Source organism: Tupaia chinensis, unplaced genomic scaffold (genome assembly GCF_000334495.1).
Source record: "Tupaia chinensis unplaced genomic scaffold, TupChi_1.0 Scaffold000439_1, whole genome shotgun sequence".
In the NCBI taxonomy this organism is placed as follows: Eukaryota; Metazoa; Chordata; class Mammalia; order Scandentia; family Tupaiidae; genus Tupaia; species Tupaia belangeri.
Window position 1 is genome coordinate 712,852 of NW_006159944.1, and position 25,987 is coordinate 738,838.

The following is a 25,987-nucleotide window of genomic DNA, read 5'->3' on the forward strand; positions in this document are numbered from 1 at the left end:
AAATGTACAGCTTTCCTTTTGTTTCCAGAGTTCTGGTCGAAGTGCTTTTCTTTATTAAGATAGAAATATTATATACTAAATAACTTGTTTTCCAGTATCTTAGCTATTTAGAAGCCATTTCAATTATTTTGAAATTTCTTATAGGTACAAATTCATATTGTGTATTCTGAGAAAAGGGTAAAACATGTCATAAAACCTAATTCAGGAACTCTATTAAAATTAGATATCCTTTATAGCCACGGATAACTAGTTTTACCCTTTTCGTCTCAGTTACTCATTTGTAATAATGAGTAACTTTGCCTTATATGGGCAAAAGGGAGTATTTAATGAAGTAATACTTAAAGCTTTCTGACTACAAAGCATTGTATACTAGTTGTATTATTTATTCTGGAAATGGGTAGTTTTAATTGTAGCATTCACAAATTAAAGAGAGGAGAGGGGGAGGCCCTATATTTTAATATGGGCAGATCTAAACAAGCATCATTACAAAAAGGACTTGAAGATCAAGGATTTTAAGAAAAATGGAAGGCTCACAAGAGAAGAAAGAAAATGCGTAACATATAGATCAGAGTTTAGGTATTTATGTATCCTCATCTTGGAAAACTGCTTCTTTCTAATTGTGCAATTTTTTAGGTTGACCCGTCACTACAATCGATCATTCTCAAATATTTGTCGAACTCTTTTTTAATTTGCTAGAGGGCACACGGGCTCACCAGAGAGAGAGAGAGAAGAAAAGAGAGAAAGCACCCACGGTGGGGCTTGGTCACGTCACAGTCTCTTCTCCATTTCTCCCTCCTGTCGGGATTTTGCAGGCACCCGCACTGCAGTGTGTGTTTCAAGCCACAGGATCCAGAACTCAAACTGCGCGATCAGCCATGTGGGATTCAGCTCCCTTAACCACCAGGCCATGGTCTGGCCCTACTTTTGAACTCTCATTATCTAAGTCAGAATATGTAGAAAGAGGATATAAAATCTTTTGTACCTCATAGCAGGAAAGTATTAGATTTAGTCGATTGTTTACTTAACTATTGTATGTAAAACTTAGAGCCCAATGTACTGTAGAACTTGTCTAAAATAGTATTAAACATGGTCCTTTCTCCTCATGCTTTTCACCTAAAATGTCTTTTGCCAAGTATTTTGTTTCTAGTTATCTGTAATTCCATAGATCATGGGTGTTTTTTGGTTTTGTTTTGTTTTGTTTTTGGAGAGATTTTCGCTATAGGGCGCGTGCACTCGCCAGACAGAGAGAAACATAGAGACAGAAAGCGAGAAATCACCCCTCGGGGGGATGGTCACGCCGCAATCCCTTCTCCTCCATTCTCCTCTCGGGATCTTGGGCACGCACGCACATGCGCCCGGCATGAGTTTTTAAGCCACCGGGTCCGGGACGCGAACCGCGGGCACCTACGTGGGAGTCCTGCTACATAGCCATTACGCTAACTGCTTGTTCCCGGGTTTGTTTTGTTTTTATGAGAGATTTTTGCTATAGGGTGCATGCCCTTGCCATAGAGACAGACAGAACGTGAGAAAACTCCTTGTGGGGAGGAGATGGCTGAGCTGCAGTCCCTTCTCCTCCATTCTCCTTTTGTGATTTTGGGCATGCACACACACACCTGGTGTGAGTTTCAAGTTTATTTGAGTCTGGGACTCAAAACCCCAGTCGGTCACGTGGGAGTCCAGCAACGTAACCCTTATGCCATTTGGTGGTCCCTGTTTTTATTTCTTTATATTTTTACAGGGGATACATTATGGTCAACTGTAAGCGATTTCCAGTACAAACCAGTTAACACATTTAGAACCTTATATGTTTGTCTCATTAGGAGTTTGAAGCATCTTCCTTTTATAGTTAGCAAAAGTATTTTATTCGCCTTGTATGAAAGCTCATTTTTAGTATTACCGTCTATAAATGATGTAACCCAAATAATTAAATTTATCTCCTAATCTGGAGGTTTGGATTTGTCTCATTTCTCAGTCCGGTTTCTTCTTGGTTTCTACTTTGTAAACCCTTTAGGCAAGGATCCGGTTTCTTATCTGTGGACCTTTTATATACAAATAAATGTGAATTCTTCAGCATTGTGCAAACATGGGTGACTATCATCTGTCATGGATTTCTATGTGATTTAAATTGGTCTCTCATCAGTTTAGGTATTGCTACTTTTCTTAGGCAGTCTGAGTTGGTTTTCAAGAAATGAAAACATAACCTACTATGGATTAGTAAGTAAAGTAAAGTAGCCACAACACAAATAAAAAAATCAATAATGGCCAAATCATCTCATGTTTTTAAAATATGTAATTTTTTTTTCTCACTAAGTTATAGCCTTAATTTTCTGGCTTGTAACCATGAAATGAATACGTCATAAGGAAGCAGTCGAGAATTCATTGTATATAGATGTAAGCAAATTCACTGAAATAGTCACTTATTGTATTTGTGTGTGACTCAATATGCTCGAAATCGGAAGGTGTAGTCCAGCATTCCCGTTTTCCCAGGCTGTTGAGAGCCCTGGTCACATGTAGTTTCTTTTTGGAAATGACCACTTTTCCTGTGGCTGAGGGAAGAAAATGCTATTTTAATTTGCGGTCTGGCAGCAACATCTGAATGTTGCTCTTTGTATTTTATACACCTTTGCCTTAGTTTAGGTGACGTTTCCTCTCTGTGAATTAAGTTTACATGTGACTTGGTTGTGTGTTTTGATAAAGAGCTAAGACTTAAATAAAACTTTTTAAACGGCGATTAGGTGAGGTAATTACCACTTAGAAGTAGGTTTACACATAACTTCTCAAGATATAGGTATTCTCCTTAGTCCATGACAATGTGGAATCTGCAACATTTAGAAATTCAGTATTCAAAGTATAAATATTAGTTCCCCAAATGTGACAGCAATTTGTGACAAGATAGATATGGAAAACTTTTATAGATTATGTAAAAAAAAATTAAACCTGGCTTGATGTTAGTATCAAAACTGATACTGGGACAGGGATTTCTTAGATAGGTTTAATCTATTTAAAATGGTAATGTTTATTTGAAGTGCTAATATTTATTAGCACTTTACTTAAAAATCTAATATTTATTCTATGGAAGATTGCCTTATTCCCAGTTGGCAAAGTTAATCTAAGCTGTATAATTGTCAGCTACTTTTACCCTCACATTCTTATGCTTAAATAATCTAACTGTTCAGGAAGAGGTGCTAATTCTAGTGAAAGTGCCTGCTTTGCCTTACAGCTGATGGTAGTAACTTAGACCACGTACTAGATGCTAAATTATATAAAGAAATCACCGATGGACGTTTTAGATGCACTTTAGTTTTTAGTAAATTTCTCAGAAAAGCCAACACTTTATGTTTTTAAAGACAGGGTCTCACCATATTGCAATCTTCTTGCCTCACCATCCCTAAATCACTGAGAATGCAGACGCATGTCAGCCTACGCGGCAGCCAGCTGTTTTTGAAGTGAGTTTCTGTTCCACATTATTCAGTGTTTTTAAGACTGATGTTTTGTGTTTTTCAGGATCGGGACAGCCGCGCTGGTGGTTCAGGTTGTGGGCAGTAACTGGCCGAAGCCCCACTACACTTTGCTGATCACAGGCTTATGCCGTTTCCAGATCATACAGGTCTTAAAAGAGAAGCCATATCCAGTTGCCGAGGTGGAACAGTTGGACCGGCTTGAGGAATTTCCCAACACCTGTAAAACGAGGGAGGAGCTAGGAGAGCTATCAGAACAATTTTACAAATATGCAGTACAAGTGAGTCGCTTTAATTTTTTCCTTATGACTCCTTTTTTTCTTTGGCTCCTTTGGCATCCTAAGATCTGATGAATCTGTTGGGTTGTGAAGTTTTAGGGAAATAAACATTTCAGTGTTTGATAGTGTATTAATTCCAATTTGCTGTTGTCTGGAGTTGCACGTAAATCATTTTAGAATATATTGGCCTGCCCTTCGTTAACATTTTTCTTAAGAGTATTTCTAGAGCTTTTCTTTATGACATTCAGTGTCTCCAAACCAGATCTTTATTAAATTTAAATATTTAAAATATTAAAATACAGGCCAGCCCTGTAGTCTGGTGGTTAAAGAGACTGGATCTCACATAGACAACTATAGTTCAAATCCTAGTCCTGGCACTTGAAAAACACTGTGGGTTGGGGCCAGCAGTTAGCATAATGGCTATGTCGCTGGACTCCCATGTAGTCGACCGTGGTTTGAGTCCCAGACCCGGTGACTTAAACTCATGCCCGGTGCGTGTGTGTGTGTGCGTGCCCAAGATCCCGAGATGAGAACGGAGGAGAAGGGATGAAGGGATTGCGGCGTGGCCATTCCCCCGGGGCGTGATTTCTCACTTTCTGTCTCTCTCTAACTTTCTGGTGAGCGCATGTGCCCTATAGCAAAAACCTCTCCAAAAAAAAAAAATGTGTGCGTGCCCAAGATCCCGAGATGAGAACGGAGGAGAAGGGATGAAGGGATTGCGGCGTGGCCATTCCCCCGGGGCGTGATTTCTCACTTTCTGTCTCTCTCTACCTTTCTGGTGAGCGCATGTGCCCTATAGCAAAAACCTCTCCAAAAAAAAAAAAAGTCTAGTTTGAGTACTGGCAAGAGTATATACGATTTAGGAATAAGGCAGTGAAGGAGATAAAATTTCTTTCCTTTTTTCTGGGTACTGCTTCCTAGATCATTCTACTTCTACTGGACACAGCTTCTTTGCCTCTTTAGCTTTACCTTTACTTCTCATCACATGAAATTACAGAAACTTTTTAAACATGTAACTCTTTTGTAATATTAAAGGATTTTTAGGCCCAGTCACACTAGCTTATGTGACTCTGCAGGCTAAGGCTACATGGTAGGCCTTGGTCCAGATTCAGTTTTATCCTGTATTTCCATATTGATGGAGTTTTCTTACTAAGTACCTTTTCTTAAATACTTTCATAAATTTCTTTAAGTTGGGGTGTCAAATTTTTGTCCTTTTTTTTTTTTTTAGACAAGAAGACTGTTTCCAATTCATATTTCTCTTTCTTTCCCTTCTACATCTACTTCTGCAGCCCTCATCAAGAGATTTCTTTAGTAGCCTCTTAACTGATCTATTACAGTTTTTTTCTATCTATAACCCATATTGTTCACTTTTTTAAAAATTTCTCTATAGAATTATTTATTTATTATTATTATTTTTTAATTTGCCTAGAAAGAGACAGAGAGGGAAAGTGAGAAAACTAGCTGCCAGGTCCAGGACTTGAACTGTGGTCTGCCAGGAGGGAGTCTGGCGCCTTAACCATCATAACTTGCTGGCTCCTTGTTCACTTTCTTAAAAAAAAAAAAAAAATCCTTGAAACATGTCTTTCTCTTTAGTAAAAGACTTTAATGGCCACAGGGTAGAGTCCAGATTTCTTCGTATTACATGGAAGCGTGTTGCAACCCATTTTAGGCCTGTCTATCTTGCTCCAATTTTAGTTATTCTATTCATACCCATAATTCTAGCTTTTTTAGTTTCCATACTGAAAAAAGTCAAAGAGCTTCACCTCTTGTTATTTCATGTCTGTGATTTTGTCTACTCTTCCCTGTAGGAGTGCCGTTAACTTTTCTGAATTTTCAAATTTAACTCGGCTTTCTTAACTCCTGTAGGCTGTTAGTGCTCTTTTTCTGTGCCATCACAATTCTTTGTACATATTTTCTCAATATAATGTTATTGTATTATTTAGAAACATATAGATCTTTTTTCCTACCAAACCTGAATTCACCTCTGCTTTAGCCATCCTATACTGAGTAGGACATTGTGTCTTGCAAATAGTTTATACCCAGTTAGGGTTAGGAGAATGAGTTTTAACTCATTTTTTTCTTCGGATAAATTCCTCAGAGCAAGGGTCTTCACGTTTTATTTACTTCTCTGACTAGGCATCTTTATCGTAATTAAACTTTCATTCTTTTGATTGTAGACAGGTAATGTGTGGGTTCCTAAATTACAGTGTTTTTAGAGTGGCTTATTACTGTCATGTAAATCTTTTTAGAGTTGACTAAATGAGGATTTGGTTCATCATTTGTGAATAGTCAATATGTGCTAAGTTCTGCTGTTAATTACTCTGGAGTGTTAGTTACATAACACACAAAGATGTTTTTCTTGCTCACGCTTCATGGTGTGGTGATCTGCCTATTAGAGTCACTTGGAACCCAGGTAGATTTAGAGATTCATCTCAAGACCTGCTTCCTTTATAACTGGAGTAGGTAAAGGAAATGTGGCAGATATCTCAATGGCTTTTAATACTTCTGTCCAGAAGGAACTGTCACACGCCTTCGTATTTCATTGATCAACTTAGAATCAAAGCCACATCTAAATTCAAAGGAGGTGAGAACAAGCAGCCCTACCTTATGCCCAGAAGAAAAGAGGAATCCTTGTCCATAGACCCGATAATGACTATCACAGTTACTGAAAACTTGCTTTGGGGCTTAGTCTGTCTTCTAGGATATATCCTGGAAAGTTGTTTGTTTGTTTGTTTTTTTCCTGATAATAATGAAGTTCATCAAACCATTATACTACAAATAAGTATTTTAACTCCTGATTGCCTATCATAGAAACATCAATTATGGGCCTGGCAGGTATGTGGCTTGGTGGTTAAGGGCGCTGGAGTCCCACATGGCCAACTATGGTTTGAGTCCCAGACCTGGCGGCCTGCTTTCTCACTTCTCACTCTCTCTCAACTCTGTCCCTCTCTGGTCAAATTAAAATAAAATGAGGTAAATAAATTAAATAAATAACAGTTAAAATAATTTTAAAAAAAAGAAACATCAATTATGGGGACCAGCAGTTGGAATAATGGCTATGTTGCTGGACTCCCATGTAGTCGACCACAATTTGAGTCCTGAACCTGGTGGCTTAAACTCACGCCAGGCATGTGTGCATGTGTGCCCATGATCCTGAGAGGAGAATGGAAGAAAAGGGATTATGGTGTGGCCATCTCCCACCAGGGGATGATTTCTCGCTTTCTGTCTGTCTGTCTATCCCTGTCTTTCTGGCAAATACACATGCCCTATAGCAAAAACCTCTCCAAAAAAAAAAAGAAACATCAATTATATTAAATTTCCAGAATCTTATATTCTGGCTTTGTAAGAGAATGTCTTCATTCTTAAGAATAAGAGTCAGGCCAGCCTGTTGCTTGGTGGTTAAGGTGGCTGGATCCCACATAGTTGACCATGTGATTTGCATACCAGGTTCGTCAGCTTGAGAACCACAGTGGGTGTGTGCATGCATATGTGCCCACAGTCCTTAAAGGATGGAGAAATGAAGGAGAAGAGACCATTCCCCATGGGGGTTGCTTTCTCATTTTCCCCATTTCTCTGTGTCTCTCTCCAGCAAGCACATGGTCCCTCTGGCAAAATTAAAAGAAAAAGAAAAAAAGAACAAAGATCATAAAGTCTGCAACTTGCTCTCAAATACTTAGTAATAATAATAATGTGTGTGTGTGTGTTTATAAAGAGGAAGAAAGTTAAGTGGCAAAATTAAGAATCAGTGACTCTAAGAGAAAGATATAAAGGAATTTATTACTCTTGCAAATTATCTATAAATTTGAACTTTTTCCAAAATAATAATCATAGCACAGACTTACAGCACCTTTTATAAACCGCTTTTGAGCTATTTTGATTTTTCATTCTGATTCAAATTTTGAAAGTACTTCTGATTCCCTCTCTCTCTCTCTCTCTTTGCCTGTAAAATACCTGGACTATATTAATCAGTGGGCTTTCAGAAACAAAGATTAAAACCCAAACATTAAACCTGTATGGCAATCTGATTTTCTTATAAATTACAGTTAATGCTGGGTTTTGTTAAAAACTTCTTTTTCCCTTCCAGTTGGTTGAAATGTTGGATATGTCTGTCCCTGCAGTTGCTAAATTAAGACGTCTTTTACCAACTATGGTTTGAGTCCCAGACCTGGCGGCCTGCTTTCTCACTTCTCACTCTCTCTCAACTCTGTCCCTCTCTGGTCAAATTAAAATAAAATGAGGTAAATAAATTAAATAAATAACAGTTAAAATAATTTTAAAAAAAAGAAACATCAATTATGGGGACCAGCAGTTGGAATAATGGCTATGTTGCTGGACTCCCATGTAGTCGACCACAATTTGAGTCCTGAACCTGGTGGCTTAAACTCACGCCAGGCATGTGTGCATGTGTGCCCATGATCCTGAGAGGAGAATGGAAGAAAAGGGATTATGGTGTGGCCATCTCCCACCAGGGGATGATTTCTCGCTTTCTGTCTGTCTGTCTATCCCTGTCTTTCTGGCAAATACACATGCCCTATAGCAAAAACCTCTCCAAAAAAAAAAAGAAACATCAATTATATTAAATTTCCAGAATCTTATATTCTGGCTTTGTAAGAGAATGTCTTCATTCTTAAGAATAAGAGTCAGGCCAGCCTGTTGCTTGGTGGTTAAGGTGGCTGGATCCCACATAGTTGACCATGTGATTTGCATACCAGGTTCGTCAGCTTGAGAACCACAGTGGGTGTGTGCATGCATATGTGCCCACAGTCCTTAAAGGATGGAGAAATGAAGGAGAAGAGACCATTCCCCATGGGGGTTGCTTTCTCATTTTCCCCATTTCTCTGTGTCTCTCTCCAGCAAGCACATGGTCCCTCTGGCAAAATTAAAAGAAAAAGAAAAAAAGAACAAAGATCATAAAGTCTGCAACTTGCTCTCAAATACTTAGTAATAATAATAATGTGTGTGTGTGTGTTTATAAAGAGGAAGAAAGTTAAGTGGCAAAATTAAGAATCAGTGACTCTAAGAGAAAGATATAAAGGAATTTATTACTCTTGCAAATTATCTATAAATTTGAACTTTTTCCAAAATAATAATCATAGCACAGACTTACAGCACCTTTTATAAACCGCTTTTGAGCTATTTTGATTTTTCATTCTGATTCAAATTTTGAAAGTACTTCTGATTCCCTCTCTCTCTCTCTCTCTTTGCCTGTAAAATACCTGGACTATATTAATCAGTGGGCTTTCAGAAACAAAGATTAAAACCCAAACATTAAACCTGTATGGCAATCTGATTTTCTTATAAATTACAGTTAATGCTGGGTTTTGTTAAAAACTTCTTTTTCCCTTCCAGTTGGTTGAAATGTTGGATATGTCTGTCCCTGCAGTTGCTAAATTAAGACGTCTTTTAGATAGTCTTCCGAGGGAAGCTTTACCAGACATTCTGACATCAATTATCCGAACAAGCAACAAAGAGAAACTTCAGGTACAGTGTCCCCTTCTTGATGCCAAGCTGCTTTGTCCCTTTTTACTTAGTTCTAGGTAGTGATTAGTTCCATTTTGACTTTGAAAGAGATACTGGTAGGGGCAGGCCGGAGGGTGGTGCAGCAGTAACACAGTGCTCTGCAAAGTCGACCCACGCAAGGAGGTTCTGAGTTCATGCCAACAACTCCCTCGGCATGCCTAGCGCTCATATGCCCACGATCCAGGCTAACTGAAGTTGGGGGAGGATCACGGCATGCAGACCTTCTTGAGGATGCTTGTCTCTCTCTCTCTTTCACTTGCTTATGGAATAAATAAATAAACAAACTTTTAAAAAGGAAAGAAAGAATCACTGGCTACTCCAGTAGTTAAAATACTTTTTACACTTTAAGAACTGACTTTCAAAAGTGATTGTTTAATATTTTTGTTTACACAAGCAGCTCTTGTACAATCAGTATTAGGAGTTGGTCAGTTTCTGGAAAAAAAGTTAGTTAAACCAGAAAATTATACAGAAAGTAAATATTTAATCCTAACTGAAATACTGGGTTGTCTGAAAAGTCATGACACATTTTCACGTGGAAAAATACTTAAGACTTTTCCAACAACCGAATACTTAATCTAATTTTTATCTTACCTTTTTTTCAATATATGGAGCCATGATCTTTCCCTTGTGTATAGCCTGATTTATTAGAATTCCAAAAGATGTTTCTTATATAATTCATACCTACTATGCATTACCTATTATTTTCAATCTCTCTTTTTTTTTTTTTTTTTATGGTGCATGAACTCGCTAGAGAGAGACAAAAAGGAGGAGAGAGGGAAAGTGAGAAATCACTCCCCCGTGGGGATGGCCACATCACAATCCCTTCTCCTTCATTCTCCTCTTGGGATTTTGGGCATGCACATACACACGTGCCTGGCATGTTTTTTCAAGCATCCAGGTCTAGGACTTGAACCATGCAGTTGGCCACGTGGGATCCAGCTGCCTTTACAACCATACAACTGGATTTTCTTTAAAATGAAATGAGTGGAGTTTTATGGGGTTTTTTTCCCAAAAATTTCTATGTATTTATATAATAAGATAGATACAGAGAGAAAAAGACAGGCACCCCTAACGGACTCTATGCCATTATCTATCCCCAGCCTCGGCCAACCAGGATTAAGGGCAAATGCACACACCTAGCATGTACAGGGAGACCTCAGATCTCAAACCTGAGACCTTACTATGTGACATTAGTATTATAGAGTGTTGCATTATCTCTGCCCCACTGTTGCTAGTCAAAAATGAAATGTGTTTTAAAGACATTTGAAAAATAATCCTAGTATAGAATCCTAGGTTTACAGAACTTAATTGACAAACTATAAAACTATGCTTTTTCCTTGCACATTTATTTTTATAGTATTTTTAAGCAGTCTCTTGTTGAATCTTCCTCACCCATTTTGAAAACCACCCATTCTGGGCCAGTAGGTGCTATGGTGGTGAAGGTGTTAGATCCCACATGGCTAACTGTGGTTAAAGGCCTGAACCTGATGGCTTGAGAAACATACCAGGCGTGTGTGCGTGCATACCCAAAATCTTGAGAGGAGAATGGAAGAGAGGGGATTGCAACGTGACCATCTCCCCTAGGGGTTGATTTCTCACTTTCCCCGTCTCTTTGTCTCTGTGAATGCATGCATCCTATGGCAAAATGTTAAAAAAAAAAAAAAGTAACAACAAATGAAAACAACCCATTCTTATTTTTGTTAATTATTTAATACTTAAATCCTATAATTATAACAGCAAGTACAGCTAATACAAACGGGTTGGGTTATAGACACAGAAGTCAGTTCTGTTGGTGGGAGCAGAAGAGCACAGGTGTGCTAGAGAGTCACCTGGCTATGGGCTTTTGCAGGTATGTTTTACTGAGGGCATGGAGAATAGTGGTTACTCCAGCAAACCATTTGTGCAGGTTGGTGAGGAGTGCTTCTTTTCTCTTGTGTATGTAGCAAACCAAAAATGTGTTTAGACCTAATACATAGATATATTCTGAGCTTTAAGAGAATAATTTCTGGAAAGACTGGACATCAACTTTGCATTTGGTTCTTGAGCTTGGAACACACAGCTTTATTTTTAAATAAAAAACTAAGAGCCCCTTGTTCATATCCTTTTTAGAATCCTTTATACCCATTTCAGACAACCTTGTTGATTAATATTGTTAATTTGATTGTTAGCCTTAGTGTAGCCATGAATACCGACTGGAATTATTTTGTTTATTTTAAAACTTAATAATTTAAGATGTGGCTCTGATTGCCTATTTTTGGAGTATGTGTTTTTGAGAGAGATTCTATTGATTCCATTTCTTTAGATTTTAGATTCCGTGAGCCTGGAGGAGCTGTTCAAGATGACTATACCACTGCTTGTCAGACAAATTGAAGGGCTGAAATTGCTTCAGAAAACCCGAAAACCCAAGCAAGATGATGATAAGAGGGTAAATATTTCTTTTAATTTTTTAGATTTTATATTGTATGAGATTAGGTATCCTTTAAAAAAAAGAAAAGAAAAGAAATTGTCAATAAAGAAAGGGGAAAAAAGGGAACAGTTCATTGTCTCTTACCACTCAACTTAATAGTAAAATTTTGGTGTGTTTTCCTCTAGTCCTTTGCATGCCTAAATTTTTTTTTATTCTTGTTGGTGATAGTAGTGTTAGCATATAAATACTTCCTTTTTGTTTTGAATTATTTTGGTAATCTCCAAAGGGATAGTTTACTAAGCCATTTCCCTTCGCATCAAACATCACATGGTGTTTCCAGCGTATTCCATATTTTAAAAATTAGCAAATAACTATGATGAGGGTCTTTGAGTATGACGTATTTAATTGCATGTATTATTAAGAACATGCTATGAAATTTGTTTCCCGAAAGGATTATAGGCTGTGCCATGACTTGGCTGACTTTTTTGTTTTTAGCATAGAAGTTTCAATTTTCATTTAGTCACACTCTCAATCTTGTCTTTTAAGCTTAGAGTCACCTTTTCTCTAGTGGCTTGATAAATATCACTTTCCTTTTAGTTTTCATGTAATTGATCAATTAAAAAGTACTTTACTCTGTAGCCCACGTATTACTTATTTGACTCTGTTCACGAGGTGAAGACAGCAGTTGTATTTTTTCCCTAAATGGCTTTTTATTTGATTCGATATGACTTACTAAATAACCCTTCTCTTCTCCCTTATCAAACGTTACATTTATATATATATGCTATCTGTTTGAAGTCTACCTTTTTTCTTTGTTTTTGTATGGTTTTTTTTAATTGCCGAAGAGCCCATGTACTCTCCAGAGAGAGACAGAAATGGAGTGGGGTAGGGAGAAAGCAATGTCCAGTTGGGTGGGTGTGGTCACACTGCAATCCCTTCTCCATTACATGATGACTTTGGGCACACATACACATGTGCCCAGTTTGTTTTTCAGGCCTCCAGTGTCAGGATTCGAACCATGGTTGACCATGTGGGATCCGGGCTCCGTTATTACTAGGCTACCTGGCCAGCCTGAAATCCATGTTGAGCTGTTGATTTTACTACTTTTATGTGTAGGCAATTAAGATCAGAAAGATATATCGGGGAAAGGGGAGGTCTTCAAATAATTCATGGAAAATATGCATCCTGAAAAACCTGCATGGATTTTAAAACTTTTGTACCAAAATGAACTTGTACTTTGACTCCATTTTCTCATGAACTTTTTGTAATGTCCTCTTAATTGATGTGCATGAGATGTGTAAATGGCAGTTCTTTGTTTTAGGCTCTGCAGAGATCCTGAACTGTAATTTAAGTTAAAAGTTAAGAATAATTTTAGAGATTTGATGCATTATCAGCACATAAATTTTCCTTCCGCAAAAAGAATACATTGTTGGGACCTGCAGAGGGCGTAATGGTTATATCGTTGGACTCCCACATAATTGACTGTGGTTTGAGTCCTGGACCCGGTGGCCTAAACTCACACCGGATACATGTGCGTACATACCCAGAATACCGGGAGGAGAGTGGAGGAGAAGGGATTGCAGTGTGGCCATCTCCCCTGGGGGTATGATTTCTCGCTTTCTGTCTCTCTGAATCTTTGTCTCTCTGGCAAGCACAGGCTCTCTATAGTAAGAATCTCTCTTTTAAAAAATAAAAAAGAATACATTGTATAGAATGAAGAGTGTAAGTAAAGAACTCCTCCTTGGCGGGACCGCAGAAGGGACAGGTGAGAGGGCCTAGGAGAGTGAGCAGAGAAATGGGAGTAGTGATCACCATCCCCATGTGTAGATTCCAGACACCTTTGGAAAACTAACGGCAGAATCGTGACTTTTTTCTGGCTTCAGATCAGATTAGTGACTCAGGTTTTTCATTTTGTGCAGAAAGACATACTCATTTATACCCTGTTGGGAGGCACAGAAAGCTACTGCTTACTATCAGAAAAGATGACCATCACTTAAAAGTGAAGTCCTTCAAAAGTACTCCACCCCCCCAAAAAAAAAAAAGAAACCAAAATATGACAGAGAGGGACCAGCAGATGGCAAAATGGTTACATCGCTGGACTTCCTCATAGTCAACTTTGGTTTGAGTCCTGGACCCTGTGGCTTAAAATTCATGCTGGGTGTGTGGGTATGCATGCCCAAGATCCAGAGAGGAGAATGGAGGAAAAGGGATTGCAGTGTGGCCATCCCCTCTAGGGGGTGATTTCTCGCTTTCTATCTCTCTGTCTGTCTGGCGAGCACACGCGCCCTATAGTAAAAACCTCTCCAAAAAAAAAAAGAAACCAAAATATGACAGAGAGGGACCAGCAGATGGCGAAATGGTTACATCGCTGGACTTCCTCATAGTCAACTTTGGTTTGAGTCCTGGACCCTGTGGCTTAAAATTCATGCTGGGTGTGTGGGTATGCATGCCCAAGATCCAGAGAGGAGAATGGAGAAGAAGGGATGGCAGTATGGCTGTTCCCCCTGGGGGTTGATTTCTCACTTTCTGAGTCTCTGTCTCTCTGTCTCTGTCAACTGCACATGCCCTATAGCAAAAAAAAAAAAAAAAAAGAAGAAGAAAAGAAAACTCAAAAAAATATATATTTTTTAGAGAGGTTTTTGCTATAGGGCATGTGCGCTCGCCAGACAGAGAGAGACAGAGAGACAGAAAGCAAGAAATCACCCCCCAGGGGGGATGGCCACGCCGCAATCCCTTCTCCTCCATTCTCCTCTCGGAATCTTGGGCATGCACGCACATGCACCCCGCATGAGTTTTAAGCCACCAGGTCCAGGACACAAACCACGGTCAACTACGTGGGAGTACAGCAACATAGCCATTACGCTAACTGCTGGTCCCAGGAAAACATATAACAGAGGTCTTGGAGAAAGAGAACATAAAGGCCATTTGACTTGACACAGAAGACATCTGTTGGAGTTGAAAGAAAAATTTCAGCAGAATAGAGGCAGAAGCCAAAGACTAACTGAAATGATTGGTGAGGAAGGGAACACAGTGCTTACAGCCACTGTTGAATAAGTAGCACATCACAAGAAAGCAAATAGTGTTTTAGTTAACTAAACAAGAAGGGACCATAGGTAAAATAAAATATTTTTAAAGGAGGAAGACTTTCCTATGTGTTGAAGACAGAGAATAGAGCCTGTAGTGGAAGAAGGTTGAAGGTACTAGAGAGAAATTTTGTAATGTCAAAGAAAAAAATGGAATTTATTCCCTTGCCAAATGGTAAGTAGTGATAATATCAGGAAGATAATGGCTGCAACAGTAGCTCAAAGAAAGATAATTTCTCAACGTTTTAATTATTTCTACTAGCCAGTTCCTTGAATTTTTTCACACAAGATTATTATTGAAGGGAACAGGAAAATCACTCTGCCTTCTATTGGTTTACATTTTAAACTCTGTAGTCTTCCTATGTGCATCTGCCTCTTAATTATCCTGAACTTCAGACTGTAGGCATAAAAGTATTTATTCAGAGACCAGAGATGGCAGAATGGTTTCATTGCTGGACTCCCATGTAGTCGACCGCGGTTCAAGTCCTAGACACAGTGGCATAAAACCCATGCTGGGTACATCTGCATGTGTGCCCAAAATCCTGAGAGGAGAACGGAGGAGAAGGGATTGCGGCATAGTCATCCCCTCCAGGGATAATTCCTCACTTTCTGTCTCTTTGTCTCTGGTGAATGGACATGTCCTATAGCAAAAATCTCTCTAAAAAAAAAAAAAATAGGTACCAGCAGTTAGCGTAATGGCTGTGTCACTGGACTCCCATGTAGTCGACCGCGGTTCAAGTCCCAGACCCGGTGACTTAAACTCACGCCGGGCACATGTGCATGCGTGCCCAAGATCCCGAGAGGAGAATGGAGAAGAAGGGATTGCGGCGTGGCCATACCCTCTGGGGGGTGATTTCTCGCTTTCTGTCTCTCTGTTTCTCTCTGTCTGTCTGGTGAGCGCATGCGCCCTATAGCAAAAAAAGAGAAAAAAAAAGGTGTTTACTTAGCACTTATCATAACTTTCCTGTGTACTCCATTTCTAGTTTATTTTGACACACAGTTTGACTTCTGTACTTTCTATTTCAGGTTATAGCAATACGTCCTATTAGGAAGATTACACACATCCCTGGTACCTTAGAAGATGAAGATGAGGATGAAGATAATGATGACATTGTCATGCTGGAAAAAAAAGTCCGAACATCCAGTATGCCAGAGCAGGCCCATAAAGTCTGTGTCAAAGAATTAAAAAGGTAAATTATAGAAGGGTTTTATTCATTAGCGTTTTCATTTTGTTTGCTAATGTTTATTGTTGGTCATGGAAACTTGATTCTGCTTCTTTGAATTACAAATTGGAATTTGTTTTATATTCCCTGATTTTTTTTTTTTTTTTCCTTATGCTTGGTAGACTCACAGACTGCCCTAATCATTTTATCTTCCTGGTGCCAACACTGCTCTTTCTTGGCTCTGCTAATTTTCAGTCCATACCTTTGATCTATGGAATGCTTTTCCCTCTCTTCATTCCTTAATCAGGATCTAATTTTTAAAACTCTCTTAGTACTCCTGAACTAATAGCACTGTAGCTTTTTCTTAAATACTGAGGATAAGTGATAAAACTCTTCCACCCACCATACACTGTCAAATATAACTTTTGAAGTTGTCATTGTCTAAATGAATGGGTTGTATTTTGTTAAAACATAATGTTTAATATCATGGTGTTCTTCACATGTCACTGCTTTCTTTAAATTATGAACTCTGGAGGGCATGGACTATCAGTTTCTCTTTGTACAAGACAAAGTGCAGGCAAATCTTGGTGACAGAATAGGATTGGGTTGGTTGCATTTTCTGGGTAGCCTCAAGGTTAAGTAGAACACCATTTTTTTCTTTACATAATTTTAACTATATAAGCGATAGTGTGTTTTCTTTTATTAGTGAATTTCAGTAAATCTTCTGGAATGCTTACAACCTAGAGATTTGATGTTCTGAGGTTCATCATTAAGATCATTAGTAAATGAAGTTGAGGGATATTTGGGATTGATTCTAACATTGGTTATGAATGTAGATTATCTGTTATGCTCAGAGCACTTCATTGAACCCTTTGTTAGGCGCTGCATATACTGTGAAAGTTGAATTTTTTATTAAATATTTGATGTTAACTTGCTTTTATGAGAAAACATCATTCCTGATAAATAAAAAAATATGTAATTATTTTGTTCCTATGGGCAAGCACTTGAATTTTACTGTGATAAGTAAATTAATAGATTTGTGTTACTTGAGACTCTCCCTATGAGTTCAAAAGGAGCAAATACTTTATCTTCAGGACAGACTCGTATAATTCTCCTCCCATCTTGTTGGTATCTATTTAATTTTGTAAATCTATTCCCCACAAAAGGAAACTTTTTTAAAAGTTCTGTGTCTCCATGAGACACAGAGAAGTTGGTGTGAAGTGGGGGCATTCTAACCAGATCTTCACACCGCAATTCACCATCCATGTAGCCCAGATCACCGGCACTTTTGCTTGCCAGCATGTACTGGGGAGTCACTGGGACATGAACCCAGGACCTCTCATGCAGATAAAGCATCACAGAGCATTGCAACACTGCTGTACACCTGCTGCTGACCCAACCAAATAAACTTCTAACTAGATATTTAAATCTTTTTCAGATTGGTTTAACCAACTATGCATGATATATCCAACCAAGAAAAGAAGTCGTGCTTGATTTTTTTTGTTCTTATGGAGTTGTTCTGTATTCTTGAACATGTTCGCTATGTGTTCTTTCTCCACAGACTCAAAAAAATGCCTCAGTCAATGCCAGAATATGCTCTAACTAGAAATTACTTGGAACTCATGGTGGAACTTCCTTGGAACAAAAGTACAACCGGTGAGCCAACAAAATAACATCTTTTTTTTTGTTCAGTCTAATTGTCACTCAGAAGCTCATACACATTTTCATTTCAAATGTTCTCTATAATTTTTAATATAACTCTTACTACTTAATTAGTTATTTATTTTATGTATACTATTTTATTAGTTATAATTTTTAAGTCACTTTATTGAAGTGTGACTGGCATACAAAAAGTTGTACATATTTAATGAATACATTTCATTAAGATAAATATACACCTATGAAACTATTACCACCAAGGCCATAAATATATCCATCATCTCCCCAAATTTCCTCCCACTCATTATTATGGGCTTTTTTGTGCACGGTGATGGTAAGAACAATTAATGTAAGATCTACCCTCTTAGCAGATTTTAAGCAAGCAACACGGTATTCTTAGCCATAGGTACAGAAGATCTTTAGAAATGGTTGATCATGTATAAGTGACACTTTATACCCTTTAACCATCACTTCTCTCTGTCCCTTCCACCCAGTCCCTGGTGACCACCATTCTGCTCTCTGTTCGTATGAGTTTGACTTTTGTATTCTGTATACAAATGAAATCATACAGTATTTGTCTCTGTGTATCAGGCTATTCCACTTAATGATACACTCCAGGTCCTTCCATGTTGCCACAAGAAACAGGATGCCCTTCTTTTTTAAAACTAAATAATATTCTGTTTGTATGTATATGCACATTTCTGGACTCCCACATGGCCAACCGCGATTTGAGTCTCAGACCCAATAGCTTGAAACTCACGTCAGGCATGTGTGCATGCATGCCCAAAATCCTGAGAGGAGAAGGGAATGCAGCATGGCCATCCCTGCTGGGGGGCGATTTCTCACTTTCTGTCTCTCTGGCAAGTGCATATGCCCTGTAGTAAAAATCTTTCTTAAAAAAAATATTGCTTGGGACCAGCAGTTAGCGTAATGGCTATGTTGCTGGACTCCCACGTAGTCGACCGCAGTTCGAGTCCTGGACCTGGTGGCTTAAACTCACGCCAGGCGCATGTGCATGCGTGCCCAAGACCCCAAGAGGAGAATGGAAGAGAAGGGATTACAGCGTGGCTATTCCCCCCTGGGGGGGTGATTTTTCACTTTTTGTCTCTCTGTCTGTCTGGCGAGTGCATGCGCCCTATAGCAAAAACCTCTCCAAAAAAATAAAATTGCTTGGCTTTTTGGGTTCTTCTGTAATTTCATATGAATTTTAGGAATATTTTTTCTATTTTTTTTTTTTTTTGTGAAAAATGCCATTGGAATTGCATAGAAAGTAGGATTTCTCTATAATGTATAGGGGTTGAATTGAATCTGTAGATCATTTAGTATTGGCATTTTAACGATATTCTTCCAGTTTGTGGATATGGAATTGATTTTTATTTATTTGTGTCTAATTTCTTTCATCAGTATTTTATAGTTATTAGTGTACAAGATCTTTCACTTCCTTGGTTAAATTTGTACCTAAATATTTTATTCTTTTTAATGCTATTATAAATTGTTTTCTTTTTTCTTTTCTTTTTCTTTTTTTTTTTTTGGAGAGGTTTTTGCTATAGGGCACATGCGCTCACCAGACAGACAGAGACAGAGAGACAGAAAGCGAGAAATCACCCCCCGAGGGGGATGGCCACGCCGCAATCCCTTCTCCTCCATTCTCTTGGGATCTTGGGCAGGCACGCACATGTGCCTACTGTGAATTTTAAGCCACCAGGTCCAGGACGCAAACCACAGTCGCCTACGTGGGAGTCCAGCGACATAGCCATTACGCTAACTGCTGGTCCTATAAATTGTTTTCTTAATGTGTTGTTAATGTATACAAACAAAATTGGTTTTTGGAGGTTGACTTTGTATTCTACAACTTAACTGAATTTATTAGTCTTAACGATTCTTTGTTGGAGCTTTTAGAGTTTTCTGTATATAAAATTTTGTCATCTGTAAACAAAGATAATTAACTTCCTTTTTGATTTGGATGCCTTTTGTCCTTTTCTTGCCTATGTTCTGCTTAGGACTCCAGTACTAAATAAACAGAAGTGGTGAAAGTGTACATCCTTATCTTATTTTTTAAAGAATTATTTAATTGGGAACCAGCAGTTAGCATAATGGCTATATCACTGGACTCCCACGTAGTCGACCGCGGTTCACGTCCCGGACCCGGTGGCTTAAAACTCATGCCGGGCGCGTGTGCATGCGTGCCCATGATCCTGAGAGGAGAGTGGAGGAGAAGGGATTGCAGCGTGACCATCCCCCCTGGGGGGTGATTTCTCGCTTTCTGTCTCTATGTCTCTCTCTGTCTGTCTGGCGAGTGCACGCGCCCTATAGCAAAACCTCTCCCAAAAAAAAAAATTATTTAATTTTATTAATTGTTATTTTTTTTAATTTGCTACAGGGCACATGTGCTTACCAAAGAGAGACAGAGAGAAAAGAAGCTTCCAGGTCCAGGACTTGAACTGAGTTTGGCTATGTCAGAGTCCAGTGCTTTAATCATCGTGCCCCCTGTTGGCACCCTTATCTCATTCCTTATCTTAGAGGAAACACTTTAACCTTTAACTATTAAGCGTGATGTTAGCTATTGGTTTGTTATATGTAATTTTTATTATGTTCAGATACATTTCTTCTAAACTTATTCTGTTGAGAATTTTTATCACAAAAGGATATTGAACTTTGTCAAATGCTTTTTCTTTATGTATTGAGATCATATCACTTTAATTCTTCATTTTGTTAATGTGTAGTGTATCACATTTATTGATTTGCATATTTTGAAGTATTCTTGTATCCCCAGTGATGATAAACCCCACCTGATCATGGTATATGATTCTGTTAATATGCTATTGAATTCAGTTTGCTAGTATTTTTGTACCTGTGATTATAAGGGATAGTAGCCTATAATTTGCTTCTTTTTTTTTTTTTTTTTTTCCCAGTGTTCATGTCAGTTTGTCAGGGAAGAGCTGGTCTTGTAAAACAATTTTGGGAATATTCTCTGCTCTCAGTTTTCTGGAAGAGTTTGAGAGGGATTGGTGTCAGTTCTTAACTAAATGGTAGAATTTACCAATAAAGCCACCTGGTCCTGGGCTTTTCTTCGTTGGGAGGTTTTTTTTGTTTTTGGGGTTTTTTTTAGAATTATTTTATTTAACTTTATTGATTAATTAATTTATTTAGGGGGACAGAGCAAGAGACAGAGAGAAAGTGAGAAGGCAAGCTGCCAGGTCTGGGACTCTAACTGCTGTTGGCCATGTGGGAATCCAGTGTCCTTAACCACCATGCCAGCAGGGCTGGCAGGTTTTTGATGACTAACTTAATCTTCTTATTACTGGTTTGTTCATATTTTCTATTTCTTCTAGATTCAGTCTTGGTAGATTATATGTATCTAGGAGTTTATCCATTTCTTCTAGGTTATCCAATTTGTTGGCATGTAATTGTTCATAATAGTTTCTTATGATCTTTTTTATTTCTGTAGTATCACTTGTGATTTCTCGTCTTTCATTTATAGTTTTATTTGAATCCTTTTTTCTTTAGTCTAGCTGAAGATTTGTCAATTTTCTTTATCTTTTCAAAAATTCAGCTCTTAGTTTCTTTGATTTTTTATGTTTTTTTTCTAGTCTCTATTTCATTTATTTCTGTTCTAATCTTCATTATTTCCTTCTTTCTGCTAACCTTGGCCTTAGTTTTTTCTGCCTTTTATAGTTCCTTGGAATGAAAAGTTAGGTTATTTGAGATCTTTCTTTTTTCCTAAAGTAGGCATTTATTGCTGTAAACTTTCCTCTTAGAACTGCTTTTGCTTTATCCAGTAAGTTTTATGTTGTGTTTCTATTTTTGTTTGTCATGAGATATTTTATTTTCCTTTTGATTTCCTAAAAGTGTTGGATGGTTACCAGAATCAGTGTTTCTATAGTGGAAAAAGGGCTGAAATCACCTCTTCTGTCATCTTACTGAAGTCACACCCTATTAGATCATAATATAAATTATTTGGGGGCATCCTTTAGGTCTTGGGATGAAATAGGAAAAAAGAGTACTTAAAAAACTACCTTTTGGGAACCAGCAGTTGGCGTAATGGCTATGTCACTGGACTCCCAGGTAATCGACCACGGTTCGCGTCCCGGACCCGGTGGCTTAGAACTCACGCCAGGCACGTGTGCGTGTGTGCCCAAGATCCTGAGAGGAGAATGGAGGAGAAGGGATTGCGGCGTGACCATCCCCCCTGGGGGGTGATTTCTCGCTTTCTGTCTCTATGTCTCTCTCTGTCTGTCTGGCGAGCACACGCGCCCTATAGCGAAACCTCTCCCAAAAAAAAGAAAGAAAAGAAAAACTACCTTTTGCCTGATTTTGGAGAAAGTAGGATTTTTCTGTAATTGATAAAATATGTATTTCTCAGTACTGGATTTTTTCGTTTGTGTACTGTTTGTAAGGAACATAAGAAAACTAACACTTTGAGGTCATTGGCAGTAAGTGTCAAACGCATATAAATCTTTTTACTTGTTTTCTAGGAAAAATCATTACCTGTAGTGGCCACGTGGTGGTGCAGTGGTAACACAATGCAAGTCCTGGATTTGCATCCCATCGTGCTCCCTAAACACACTGGGCATTTATGCATGTATACCCGTAGTTCTGGGCTGGGCGGGGCTGGTGTTAGATCACTGCAAAGATCCTATTGGGATCTCTCTCTCTCTCTCCTCTCTGTTGTTTTGTTTCTCTGTCTCACTCTTTTATGGAGAAATAAACTTAAAAAAGAAAAAGGAAGATAGATAGAATTACCTATAAAGAAAGAGAGCAAGCTCCATGGCACAGCACTAATACACAGCTCAAGAGAAGTCAGATCCCACATGGCAACTGTGGTTCGAATCCCTGGTCATGTCAGCCTGACACAGTGGGCGCATGAGCATGTGGAGGACTAGAAGGAGGGGATCACAGTAAGAACCGATCCTGTGGAGAGTGCTCATGTCTGTGCATATGTCTCTCTCTCTCTCTTTCTCATATGCATATACACATGCTCTAGGATGAATAAAGAAAATAAATCCTAAAAAAAAAGATAGGATATTGGGACCAGCAGGTGGCATGGAGATTAAGGCAGCTGAATCCCTCATGACTGACTGCATGATTCCAGTCCCAGACCCAGTGATTTGAAAACTCACACTGGTTCATGTGTTTATGTGCCCAAAATCTCAAGAAGAGGATGGAGGAGAAGGAACTGTGGCATGGCCATTCTCCCTAAGGGTTGATTTATTTCTTTCTCTCTCTCTCTTTCAGGCAAGTTCATATGCACTATAGCCAAAAAAAAAAGAACAGGATAAGAATAAAATACTTTTACTATTTTGAAGGTTTTTTTTTTTTTTTTCCTACTAGAGCCTATTTAAAGAGTTTAAATTCCTTTTTAATCTTTCAATAGAATTTTTTTTTTTTTTGGAGATATTTTTGCCATAGGGTGCACGCGCTCGCCAGAAAGACAGAGAGAGACAGAAAGTGAGAAATCACCCCCCAGGGGGAATGACCACGCCGCAATCCCTTCTCCTCCTTTCTCCTCTCGGGATCTTGGGCACGCACGTACACGCGCCCGGCGTGAGTTCTAAGCCACCAGGTCCGGGATGCGAACCGCGGTCGACTACGTGGGAATCCAGCAACATAGCCATTACACTAACTGCTGGTTCCCCATATGGTGGCGATTTTATAAGTATACTGATAACCTAGCATAAAACCATCTTTATATAACTAAAGTAAATCTCACTGGGACTTACTATATTACTCTCTTGATAGATTTGATTTACTAACATTTTAATGTCTAGAGCTACGTAAAATGAGATTAGTCTGAAGTTTTCCTTTGTATTTACCTTAGTAGCTTTTAGTGTCAGGGTTGTGAAATAGTTGAGAAGTGTTCCGTCTTTCGTGTATTCATATATTTATTGATTGGGTTCTAAAGCCATGCAAAGAGGAAGAAATGTTATTCTTTCCTTTCTAAATCACTCACCCAGGACTAAAATCAATGGTACTATAATTATACATCTTGCTGCCTAGCTGAGTTCGTAGGCACTAGCTTACACTACCACTTAAGGCCTTTTTTATTCTTTAGAAAAATTTCATAGGAAATTCCAGATAATTGATTGGAAGAGTGAACTTGTGTGAGTGTTTCCCCTCCCATTGTGTTATGATTGTGCCACTGTGTATTATCCCTGGCAGCCACTCAGCTCATGAATTTATTTTGGCATTCAGGACTTGATGTTTAATCTATGAGTATTTTAAGTGCTTAAGGACGTTGGTAAACCTGATTAAAGCCTGGCTTTAGACACAAAGCCTGACTCATATACTTCTGGTGAGACTTAAATCAAGATCACTTTTCTGGATGTCAATTAGGCAATCCTTTCTTCTTAACTTTAAAGGAAGGGAGGCAACCCCCCCCACCCAGTAGGGTCTTCATGCCATGATCCCACCCTTCCCTCCAGATAGTGAGCATGTGCTTGCCCAGTGTGTGGAAGGAGACCTCAGGATTTGAATGCTGGACCTTCCTGTGTGACTTTAGTGTGGTAGAGCATTGTGTTACCCCTGTGGCATTGGCTGGCCTAGGCAGTTCTTTTCTATGTCTTTTTTTTTTTTTTAATTGACCCAGCACTTCTTTTTATAGAAAATGAGCTGAAGGAAATAATTACAGATGTATGCAGGGATTTAGTTACAAGGATGCACAGTGTGAAGCATTCTTTGTCATTGTAAAGATTTGTTAAGAACCTAAATGCTCAGATATACAGGATTAGTTAAATGAATATGATAATTGAGTGATAGCAATTAAGTAGCCTTAAACTCTTACTGAAAAAAAAAAAATACATATGCTCCTGAAAATTGTCCATAATGTACTAAGTGAAAATAAAAATGCTTCACAAAACTTGAAGGTCTCATAAAATTCCATTTTGAAAAAGAGCTGTATGAGCACACTCAGCTAAGAATAACACACACCAAAATGAAGGTAGTGACGGTCTCTTGGGGGGGCATGGGTGACTATTTTTGTTGTTTTTTTTTTTTTCTTTTTTTTTTTGGAGAGGTTTTTACTATAGGGCGTGTACACTCGCCAGAAAGAGAGAGACAGAAAGCGATAAATCACCCACCGGGGGGATGGCCATACCACAATCTCCAATCTCTTCTCCTCCATTGTCCTCTTGGGATCTTGGGCACGCATGCACACGTGCCCGGGGTGAGTTCAAGCCACCGGGTTCGGGACTTAAACTGCGGTCAACTACATTGGAATCCAGTGACATAGCTATTAAACTAATTGCTGCTCCCATGCTGTTTTTTGGGGTTTTTTTGGAGACGTTTTTGCTATAGGGTTTATGTGCTCACCAGACAGACAGAGAGAGACAGAGAGATAGAAAGCGAGAAATCACCCCCCAGGGGGGATGGCCACACCACAATCCCTTCTCCTCCATTCTCCTGTCGGGATCTTGGGCACGCACGCACACGCGCCTAGCATGAGTTTAAGCCACTGGGTCCAGGACTCGAACCGTGGTTGACTATGTGGGAGTCCAGCAACATAGCCATTACACTAACTGCCGGTCCCCCCATGCTGTTTTTAATTTAGCTAAGTGGTGTTAGGTTTTTGGGATGATCATGTATTACTGTAATAAGAAATAAACCCTTCTTTTTAAAGGAACAAACGCCTGCGTGAACAGAATGAGTAGTAAGTACTTCTCCCCGAACCTAGAAAATCATCCTGAATGAAATGATAAAGTATCGGGTTTTTAATTGTGTAGTGTGTGCTATTTCTGGAGACACTAAATCTTAAGCAGGAAAACTAAACCAAGCATAGGTCTCCTTGAAGACACATTTAGGAGGATCCAAGTCTGTAGTTATCACATCTTTTTTTCTAAAACATATTTTGGCTCTAGCCATGCTTGAAGGAAGTTGTTTCACTTAAAAATTCCATGTGCTCAAATTATTTGACAGACCGCCTGGACATTCGGGCAGCTCGGATTCTTCTGGACAATGACCACTATGCCATGGAAAAATTGAAGAAAAGAGTGCTGGAATACTTGGCTGTCAGGCAGCTGAAAAACAACCTGAAGGGCCCAATTCTTTGCTTTGTCGGCCCTCCTGGAGTTGGTAAAACCAGTGTGGGAAGGTCAGTGGCCAAGACGCTGGGTCGAGAGTTCCACAGGATTGCACTTGGAGGAGTGTGTGATCAGTCGGACATCCGAGGACACAGGTAGGATACTTCTCTCAGTTTAATTTCTGATTCTTCTTCTCTTTTTAAATAGCTGAGACATAATGCATAATCTATCTTTGCTGAAAGGCTGTTTAGGGTGCCTTGAATGGAAAGTACAAGAATTATTATGTAGCCTAGAGCCTCAGTGTATTTTATACCCAAAGTAACCTTGATAACTTGTATGATAGTGAATAGCTTGTTTGTGCCTCAACTTCCCTAGATATCGTGATTGGATATTGTAATGACTTT

At 38.8% G+C, this 25,987-nt stretch overlaps 1 protein-coding gene across 2 annotated transcripts in view; it reads left to right on the forward strand.

Moving 5' to 3' along the window:
• Positions 1-25,987, forward strand: part of LONP2 (lon peptidase 2, peroxisomal) — a 110,842-nt gene that overhangs the window by 6,461 nt on the left and 78,394 nt on the right. The window contains exons 2-7 of one of the 2 annotated variants that reach the window (XM_006155236.3): positions 3,505-3,739; positions 9,086-9,217; positions 11,559-11,681; positions 15,773-15,936; positions 17,471-17,565; positions 25,480-25,738. In XM_006155236.3, the coding sequence (XP_006155298.1) occupies positions 3,505-3,739; positions 9,086-9,217; positions 11,559-11,681; positions 15,773-15,936; positions 17,471-17,565; positions 25,480-25,738 (1,008 nt within the window). The remainder of the gene's footprint in view (positions 1-3,504; positions 3,740-9,085; positions 9,218-11,558; positions 11,682-15,772; positions 15,937-17,470; positions 17,566-25,479; positions 25,739-25,987) is intronic. The other variant, XM_027774487.1, reaches the window with a different exon arrangement.